The 10,524-nt window shown below is 36.0% G+C and overlaps 1 protein-coding gene across 3 annotated transcripts in view; it reads left to right on the top strand.

Moving 5' to 3' along the window:
- Nucleotides 1–10,524, top strand: part of ankha (ANKH inorganic pyrophosphate transport regulator a) — a 36,593-nt gene that overhangs the window by 23,934 nt on the left and 2,135 nt on the right. For all 3 annotated transcript variants that reach the window (XM_081352366.1, XM_081352367.1, XM_081352368.1), the window contains exons 4-11: nucleotides 268–351; nucleotides 1,350–1,520; nucleotides 1,603–1,737; nucleotides 1,820–1,912; nucleotides 2,495–2,587; nucleotides 7,800–7,929; nucleotides 8,039–8,162; nucleotides 9,386–9,485. In XM_081352366.1, coding sequence (XP_081208492.1) covers nucleotides 268–351; nucleotides 1,350–1,520; nucleotides 1,603–1,737; nucleotides 1,820–1,912; nucleotides 2,495–2,587; nucleotides 7,800–7,929; nucleotides 8,039–8,162; nucleotides 9,386–9,485 — 930 coding nt within the window. The remainder of the gene's footprint in view (nucleotides 1–267; nucleotides 352–1,349; nucleotides 1,521–1,602; nucleotides 1,738–1,819; nucleotides 1,913–2,494; nucleotides 2,588–7,799; nucleotides 7,930–8,038; nucleotides 8,163–9,385; nucleotides 9,486–10,524) is intronic.

A 10,524-nucleotide genomic window follows, 5' to 3' on the forward strand; every position in this document is an offset into this window, starting at 1 on the left:
ATAATACTATTATGGTAAATGTGATGTCCTAATTATAAAATATAAAAATCGCACATTTTTTCACAAATTTCTGGAAATTACCACCACAAAATCAGTCATTTTGATCGCAAAAAAAATCGTGAAATCCTGGAGGGACTGAATAATGTAATGATGGTAAAATGATGACAGAATTTTTTACTTTTGGGTGAACTAACCCTTTAATGCTTTTAATTGAATATACATGTTACATATTCTTTTAATTTGTTCTGTTTTGATTTTGCTGCAAAGGCGTGGATTCATGCTGGCATCCTCCTGAAGCATAAGTACAGTCTGCTAGTAGGATCTGCCTCCATATCTGATGTTGTCACGCAGGTAACAATACCACCCTGTTCCACAAATTAAAAAAAGTGTTGTAGTGACCTTTGAAATGTCATATTTAGACCTGATATTCAAACGTTAGATACTTGTTAACTTTTCTAAAAGCAAAGATGCAGAGAAAAGCAGGGAGCAGGAGATAAAGTTAAGTTATGGTAAAAAAAATCTTAGTTGTGTCTTTTTCAATGTTGGCCGTCTGACTAGCACAAACAAAGTGTTATAACAAGCAAAGGAAAATGACTGCTTCACAACATTGTCTTTGTCTGACTTTAAATAGAGACATTATTACCAAAATAATGTAAAATGACAAGTGTATATACAATCATGGCTTAAAGGTTTCGGGTCATTAAGATATTTTGCTCACAGTAATATTGTGAGATATTATTACAATATAAATAACCGTTTTCTATTTTAACATATTTTAAAATGTAATTTATTCCTGTGATAGCAAAGCTGAAATTTCGGCATCATTACCCCCAGTCTTCAGTGTCACATGATCCTCAGAAATCCTACTAATATGCTGATTTTAATGCTTAAGAAACATTTCTCATTATTATCAATGCTGTGGTGCTTTATATTTTTTGTAGAAACCTTGAAACGTTTTTTTTTCTTCATGATTCTTTAATGAATAGAAAGTTCAAAAGAACAGCATTCATTTGAAAAAACAAAACAAAAAACATTATACATTATAAATATATAAAGAATTATAAACGTCTTTACTGTCACTTTTGGTCAATTTAGTGCATACTTTGCTGAATAAAAATATTAGTTTCTATATTAGTAAAAAATAATATTTAACATTTTTTTTTAAAAAGTTGTCATAAAAAACATTCCTACATCATAAAGTACAATAAGTACAACACAAAAATGCATAAACATTTTAATGTAGTATAGCATGATTAAAAATATTATAATAATTTAGGTTTGTCATGTTTAAACATGTACTTAAACTTGCCTAATGTTTAATTGATTCTTACTTTCCTATTCGCCTGCAGATAATATTTGTGGCGATCCTTCTCCAGAGTAACCTGGAATGTTTAGAGCCTCTTCTTATTCCCATTCTCTCTCTGTACATGGGAGCACTGGTGCGATTCACTATCGTAGGACTGGGCTACTACTGTAACGTCCACGACAACATCCCTGAATCAAACAGTCTCGATCAGGGGGTACGTTTATCAAAGCAGATTTTTGCAGAAAAATTGGAAAATTGCTTCCTATATTTAGTACTATACTTATGGTCACTTTCAGGGCGATGTCACCATAAGGAAGATGCTTAGTTTCTGGTGGCCGCTTGCCCTTATTTTAGCCACTCAGCGCATCAGCCGACCCATCGTCAATCTGTTTGTCTCTCGGGACCTCAAGGGCAGCGCTGCATCAACTGAAGTGAGTACTGATGGGCGCTAGTTTGTACTGCAGCTAACAGTAAAACACAGCAATCTGTAACTGAATTGTGTGCGTTTGCTAGGCGGTAGCAGTCCTCACAGCTACATATCCGGTGGGTCACGTGCCCTACGGCTGGTTAACAGAACTACGTGCCGTCTACCCAGCTTTTGATAAGGTAAGTGGTGGTTTTTACTATCAATTGCACAACAATGCCCTCACAAGCACCCTGAATATCACAGCAAGATTTTCACTGGCAAAAAAATATATAATTGTCTTTTGTTGTTTGGTATGAGTTTTTATATGAGACCTTTGGAACTTTTGTTTGTTTGGTTTGTCCTGAGGCTTTGAAAAGTTTTCAAGTCAACACCCAATGAATAGAGTTCACCAGAAAATGCCTCGTCCTGAAGACCTGTAATTACATACCATTGAAAGACCTGCACAGTCAGATGTGGTGTCTGAATCAACTTATTTGGGTTTTCGTGTTGTGTTCTCTCATTAGGGTTGTTGTTTTGGTGAGTTTGAATGGATTTAGGTTGGGGAGAACTTGTTTTGTAACTTTTAAATGCTGTTTTTGCCATCACTACCTTTCAATGTTCTTCTATAGGCGAGAAAGACATTGCTTTGTCGTTCTTTGTTAAATCTTCCCAAAACTAATTTTTCCATGCATAGTGGTTTAGCTTTATAATTTAACCTCTATCATTTTGAGGATAATAAACATTTATCTGTACTCCTTCTTTTTTTCTTTCTTTTTTAACAGAATAACCCTACCAATAAGTTTGCCAATGGTCTGACAGTCAACACATCACACATCAAGAGGTTCACTCTCTGCTGTTTTATTCTCTCCTTAATGGTAAGATCTCTTTATCAAACATGGGTGGGGTCCCTATTTTTTTTTTAAGAAACTAATACTTTTATTCAGCAAGGATGCATTAAATTGATCCAAAGTGTGGTCAGAATTAATGGCACCCCTGGTAAATATGATCAAAATGGCTGTAAAAAATAAATCTGCATTGTTTATCCTTTTGATCTTTTCATTCAGAAAATGCGCACAAATCGAACCTTTCATTGAAGTAAAAGAATTGAAAGTGGGGGGTAAATCACACTATGAAATAAATGCTTTTCAACCTCCTTTTGCCAAGATAACAGATCTGAGTTTTCTTCTATAATGCCTGATGAGTTTGGAAAATAACTGACAAGGGATCAGAGGCCATTCCTCCATACAGAATCTCTCCAGATCCTTCATATTCCCAGCTCCATGTTAGCGCCTCTTCTCTTCAGTTCAGCCCACTCATATAGGGTTCAGTTTAGGGGACTGGGACGGTCATGGCAGAAGCTTCGTTTTGTGCTCAGTTACCCTTTTTTAAGTTGATTTTGATGTTTGTTTTGGATCGTTGTCCTGATAGAAGATCCAACCACGTCCCATTATAAGATTTCTAGCAGAGGCTGTCAGGTTTAGATTTTTTATCTGTTGGTATTTGCTAGAATCCAGATACCATGTAAAAAAAAATAGGCCCACAACATTAAAGATCCAGTGGTATATTTTACTATGGGCATGGGTACTTTTTATCCCTGTTTGCACCAAACAAAAAGCCCTTTTTTTGTTTCATCTGACCACAGAATCCGGTCCCTTTTGAAGTTCCAGTCGTGTCTGACAACTGAATATGCTGGAGTTTGTTTTTGGAGGAGCGAGGAGGATTTTTCTTGAAACAACATGTTGTTTTTCTCGCAAACAACATGTGGCGATGTACTGTTGTTTGATCTATTTTTTTAGGCTTTCTGACCCCAAGACTCAACTAATCTCTGCAATTCTCTATCTGTGATCCTTGGAAAGTTTTTTGCCATTCAAACTCTCCTCCTCACCGTGCTTTAAGACAACATAGACACACATCCTCTTCCTGGCAGATTCGTAACATCTTTAGTTGATTGGAACTTCTTAATTATTGCCCTAATGGTCAAAATGGGGATTTTCAATTCTTTAGCTATTTTCTTACAGCCACTTTCTATTTTGTGATGCTCAACAATATTATTGATTGCGTACATCATTATGACGTAAATGTCTTTTAATTTATAATTTGCTGGTATAATTTTAATTTATTATAGAACATTTAAGGAAACTTCACAAGTTTGTAGCAGTAGCTGTTTATAATAAACTTGAATAAATGAGCATCTTACTCTTACCTGACACTGATATTAAAATTTCCAGTCGTCTCAGTTTCCCTGATTTGGCTCTATTTGTTAATTTTCTAATGTAATTTTTTTTTTTTTTTGGATGCCACACGAGTTTGCCGAACAACAGTAGATAATTTGTGCTGGAATTTTTACAAAGGTTGTGTGAGAAAAACACAGACATGGCAGATTCGGACGGGGTTTGTACGTCTCTAACGACCTCCTGGAAAACTAGTCATGTCTGAACAGGACTTAAGAATGGAAGAATGTTTTTTTTTTTTTTTTTTTTTTTTACCTCAAGATCAAGAAAATGCTATTTAGCTTTAGTTGGAATATAGCATGTCACACCCCAGGGCACGCTATTTTATGTTTAATATTTACAACTACCCATTTACATTTAATAATTTGGTGTTTGCATGTATAATTATACAAGAAATATAAAAATGTACAAAAGTAGGGTTGATAAAGCATGCAGTATCACAGCATAGGTAAATATTTGTGTCTGATACTGTTTTGCTACTCCGGTTTTAAGGTTGCTCTTAGCTTTGCTGCTTTTATTTGTGTTTTATGTGTTGTTATGCAGGTATTAGTTTCTTATTATTTATCTGGTTGTTCTGTAAAGCACTTTGGTCAGCCTAGTGGCTGTTGTAAGTGTGCTATATAAATAAAGTGAACTTGACCTTGAACACAGTTGTCTTTGCTTAAAGGAATAGTTCACCCAAAAATGAAAATTCCGTTATCATTTACTCACCCTCAAGTCTGACTTTCTCTCTTCTGCTGAACACAAAAGAAGATATTTTGAATAATATTGGTAGCCATTGACTTCATAGGTAGGAAAAGAAAATACTTTGGAAATCAATGGCTACCGTCAACTGTCAGGTTACCAATATTCTTCAAAATATGATATGATAAATGTGCACAATATTCTTTCTGTTAAAAGAAACTCATGCAGGTTTGGAACAACTTGAGGGTGAGTAAGTGTTGACTAGATTTTTGGGTGAACTAGCTCTTTAACTGTCACCAACAGTAAAACAAAAAACACTTAAAACAGTGTGCATTTTTCACATGCCATAAAACCAGTAAACACTGATTTCAGTTCCCACCTAGGTCGTAAACCCCTTTTCATCTGTTTACTTGTTTTGCTTTTACCTCAGGGCCTGAAGACAAAAAAACAACTAGCTGAAATGAGTCACAATTTATATAATGCAAGTCCAACAGCGCTGTTGGAAAGCAGATGTTACACACATGGAGAAGGTTTTACTTTAGAATAATAAACAAAAAGATTTTTATTTTATTTTATACGATATGCAGTCAGGATAAACAATGTACCCTTTTTGTGAAAAAGCAAAAGACAGAACAAACTATAGAGCTTGGATGGACTTGTCACAGTTTTGGGCGTTTGTTTTTGTTTTCAGTGACATGACTTGTCAGTCGGTGTGTGTAGTAATTATGGATTAGAGGATTGGATCAAATTGAAATTAAAAGCACAAATTAACAACTTTCAATGCACACCCTTTTTTTCTGAATGGAAATGCAACACCTATGCCAGTCGAGACATCTCAAAACAGCCTGAAGATCTTGGCAGCTTTCCTAGAGGATTTTTAAATTGGCATTCACATTTCCTAAACAATATCTACAGAAACGGTCCTTGATGTTAATGTTGCAAAACTCATACACTTGATATGTTTGTCTTTATAGTCCAGGTTGAACATGCATTGATCTGCTGGTCTGTTTACTGTATTGTTTTTGACAGTGCAAAATCGTTACGCTTGGTTTGGTTTTCAGAGTGTGAAAGGCTGAGGAAAACCTAAAATTACTACGGGGTTTGTGGCTAGAACTGTGGTGAGGAGTGTGCAGTGAAGGTCAAAGCCAAGTGAAGATTATATGACTCAAGCCCATCTGAGTATCTTTCACTGTAAACAGGCACGCCAGGCCTTTGTCTGACTCAATTGTGCCAGAAGAGAGGAATGCCCGTAGGCAGGGCGTCGAGCAGGCCTGGCGTGAGACAATTGTATAATCTGGTCTTGATGGAATGAGAAGAGTTTCATAACAAAGACACAGTCAAAACTAACTGGCACATCCAAGATTATGGGTGATGAAGGAGTGACACAAAAACGTATCCTAGACAAAACGCATATCATGGTGCACATTTCGATTTCATTGACACAATAAGGTTCAATTCGTTAACATTAGATACACACTACCGGTCAAAGGTTTGGGTCATAAAAAAAAAATAAAAAAAAAAAAAAAGAAACTTTTATTTAGTAAGGACACATTAAATTGATCAACGTGACAGTAAAGAAATGTACAATGTTATATAAGATTTCTGGTCACACTTTAGTTTAGGGTCCAGTTTTCACTATTAACTAACTATTAATTACAACTTTTGCCTCAATAAACTTAAAATAATTACTGCTTTTTAATAGTTAGCAAGGTAGTTGTTAAGTGTAGTTATTGAGTAGGATTAAAGGATGTAGAATATGGTCATGTAAGGCATTAATATGTGCTTTATAAGTATATAAGCATATCCTAGTAATGCATGCTAATAAGCAAGTAGTTAATAGTGAGAATTGGACCCTAAATGAAAGTGTTACCTTATTTCCATTTTAAATACCGAAATGCTGTTCTTTTAAACGTTCTTTTCATCAGATCTTGAAAAAAGTGAATCATGGTCCACAAAAATATTAAGCTGCACAGCTGTTGGAGAAACAAACATGTTTCATGAGCACCAAATCAGCATTTTAGACTTATTTCTGAAGGATCATGTGTCACTGAAGAAGACTTAAGTAATGCATTAGGTAGCATGAACTAAGAAGACTGGTGGCTTAAAATGAATTACATTTTCAAATATATTAAAGCAACACCAAGTAACTTTTGCTCTCGGGGTCCCCCTACAGTTGGGAAACAGTATTGTCTTCTACTACTGTCGTAAAATCTGTCATGGTTACACCAGGGGATACACGTGCATTTGTTGACAAGCCGATACTCCCGAACTCTGTAGAAGGAGTTCTCACGTCTTGGGCAGACTGCCTGCGTTGCGTGTGAAATGTCTTCATCCCAGGCACAGTGGCATATATTTCAGCATGTCATATGAATATAATTTCATGGGTTTTATTTTTTTCAAACATCAAAAGATCGCGTAGCTCACGTTACAAGCCAGCGTCATTATAGTAGCCTATTGGCTACTGTTTTACAGGATGGATATGCTAATTCAATTCAATGTTTGTGTGGTAGGTAATAGCCATATATATCGTCAATATTATAATATCAAGCTACCATAGGTATGCCGTAAAGCAGTCGAATTTTGTAGTTCTTTTTGTGCTCGGGTTACTACCTGAACCCCGAAGTTCCGTAGTGCCACTAAAAGTGATACAGACCCCGTCAGGCTATGGCAGACGCGTCATTCAACCTATTGTATGTCGATGTACCATCACAAGAGTCTTGGAAATATATTATGAAGGTTGAAAAACTACATGGTGTTGCTTTAAAATACAAACCATTATTTTAAATTGTAATACTATATTCTTGCATACAGTATATGTATATTTCACAGTGATATAACTATAACATATAAATATAACATATTTCAGGTTATTTAGAATGAATTGAATCATTAATTTTAGTTCATTGTATTCCTCATTTGTAAGTCACTTTGGATAAAAGCGTTTGCTAAATGAATGTAAATGTCATGTTTTATGAACAAATATGAATTAACAATAAACAATTAAATATTTATGAATTAACTTGAAAAATGCCACCCAATGCATTAACTAATGCGTTACCATGTCACTTTTTTGTAATTTGGCATTTTGACACAAAACTGATAAATGAAGTGATCAGAAAAAGTGTAATTTTGCTCTGTCTCCTGTTAATTTCTCTATGTCTGTGTTTGCCAGATGTGTTTGATTATATTCTGGACCCCTCATGTTTCTGAGCGCATCCTGGTAGATGTCATCGCGGTGGACACGTCCTTCGCTCAGCTCTGTATCATTCCACTGAGAGTCTTTTCCTTCTTCCCTCTACCTGGTACTTATTAGTCTCTTAAAAGTCTCTTATTTTACATTTTAACTTTGTATACAACCTTATATCATTTGCAGTGCCTTACATCAATGTGACCTTGTGTCTGTGTGTACAGTTACGGTTCGAGCTCATCTAACAGGCTGGTTAATGACGTTGAAGAAAACTTTCGTCCTGGCACCTAGTTCAGTTCTGCGCATCGTTGTGCTCATCTCCAGTCTTCTGGTGCTGCCATACATGGGGTTGGTATACTGTAGGAATTTGCTAAATTATCCTCATTTAAATATCTTGGAAATGTGCTTCTGTTCAGTATGGGATCTGTGAAGTAATTAGCTGTCATGCTGCCTCTGGTTTATTTTTAAACCCACTAAAAATTCAATTCAAATCCCTGTCTGCATTTTGTGAATTAATTATGACTCCGCTCTAGAGCTTATGCAGACTGCTGCAGCAACATTTAAAATCAACTCAGAAAATTGTTCTTTAAAGACCACCTGTAGTGAAAATCAAGTTTAATTTTGCCTATATGTCTATGTGGTCTTTTTAATGAGTTTTAAGACAAACAATGTGCAAATTCATAAGTCAACACCATTTTCTCATTAAAACTGCAGTGAAAAAACGTGGTTTGAAAACGCTGGTGTTCCTTGCGTCACAAACTACCTTGTAATCAATCACGTCACGAGGGAGACGAGCATCATTAACTATGCTGCGAAGCAGGGGAGTCTCAAGAGAAACCAGGTTATTCCGGTATATTTTTCTGTTGATATGAAACATCGGGTACATTTAGCAATATAGCAGGTGAATTATATATATGTATATTATATTATGTATATGACCTAAATGCCTTTCTCCACTGGCGTTCTATTATGTTTAATGCGTTTCTAAGGATACTGATTTTTAGAAGATGGGAACATGGTTTGTGTAACAATATATATTATTATTACTTTTTTTAATTATCGTTATGTATCCGACATTGTAGAGAGCGATGCATAAAACTCATTACATTATGATACATCGGCTTTTATACGATTACGAGGCTGTGTGATTCACTCTTCCACTTCTTCTGAATCAGTGTCTGGTTCAAATATATATGGCTGAATTAAACCAGTATTTCCACTTGCCATTGTGCTGCGTTTACCACAGTAAAGGTGACCAAGTGGATCAGGTATTCTGAGCTGGTGTGAGTGAGTGGAGGCGGGGCTAATTTATTCATGGTTCAATGAAGCAAGGGTGTGGAGTTACATTCAAGCTATTTTAAGACTATGTTAAAATGTTCAAAGGAAAAAAACGTTTAAATATGTCAGTTTGGTGACCAAAGATTAGTTTTAAGGGAGACAATTGTTGACTACAGGGGAACTTTATGGTTTGTTGATTAGAGCAACATTGTGTTGCAACTGTACAGCATTAAATGTTTTCTGCTGGTACTGTATTGAAACCACATTTGTCATGTTAATGTTGTTTGTTGCAGGGTGCATGGTGCCACACTGGGAGTGGGGTCTTTATTAGCAGGATTTGTGGGAGAATCCACCATGGTTGCAGTGGCTGCCTGTTATGTATACCGAAAACAGGTGAGGGACCGTGAAAGTCAACAGTTCTGCAGAGATATTAAAGCTGGTGTGCTACCTTTTTTTCAATCAGAAGTGATACAATACGGATTGTTTCAAAGCAGTATCGCAGTAATAAACAGGAAAATAACAGAATCAATGATGCAAACTTCTTCAAATATTCAGCTCAAATCAGTTCAGTGTTGATTAAAGGGTTAGTTCACCCAAAAATGAAAATTCTGTCAGTAATTACTCACCCTCATGTTGTTCCAACTGCGTAAGACCTTCGTTCATCTTCGGAACACAAATTAAGATATTTTTGATTAAATCTGAGAGTTGTCTCACTCCTCCATAGGCTTTCAGAGGGACCGAAACTTGCTGGCCCAGAAAATGTATTAAAGACATCGTTAATATAGTCCAAGTGACTACAGTGGCTTAATCCTAAGTATATCAAGCGACGAGAATACTTTTTGTGCGCAAAAACAAACAAAAATAACGACTTTATTCCACTATTCATTTCCTTCTCTCTGGGCCTCGTAGTGTTTTTGCGCAGCGCGTCTGTGTTACACGTCATCACGCATCACACACATGACCCGCTTCGGCCAATTGTGAGCCTACGTGGTGACGTGTAACACAGACGCGCTATGCAAAAACACTACGTGAACCAACTAGAGGCCCAGAGAGAAGGAAATGAATAGTGGAATAAAGTCGTTATTTTTGTTTGTTTTTGCGCACAAAAAGTATTCTCGTCGCTTGATAAACTTAAGATTGAGCCACTGGAGTCACTTGGACTATATTAACGATCTCTTTAATAACTTTTTTCTGGGCCAGCAAGTTTCAGTCCCTCTGAAAGCCTATGGAGGAGTGAGACAAGTCTCAGATTTAATCAAAAATATCTTAATTTGTGTTCCGAAGATGAACGAAGGTCTTACGCGGTTGGAACAACATGAGGGTGAGTAATTACTGACAGAATTTTCATTTTTGGGTGAACTAACCCTTTAAGTTCAGGTCAATAACTATGTAAAGTTAATCAATTTTAAAATTAATTCGATTTAGCCATGAA

This window comes from Scardinius erythrophthalmus (assembly GCF_964197995.2).
Source record: "Scardinius erythrophthalmus genome assembly, chromosome: 22".
NCBI classification, from domain to species: Eukaryota; Metazoa; Chordata; class Actinopteri; order Cypriniformes; family Leuciscidae; genus Scardinius; species Scardinius erythrophthalmus.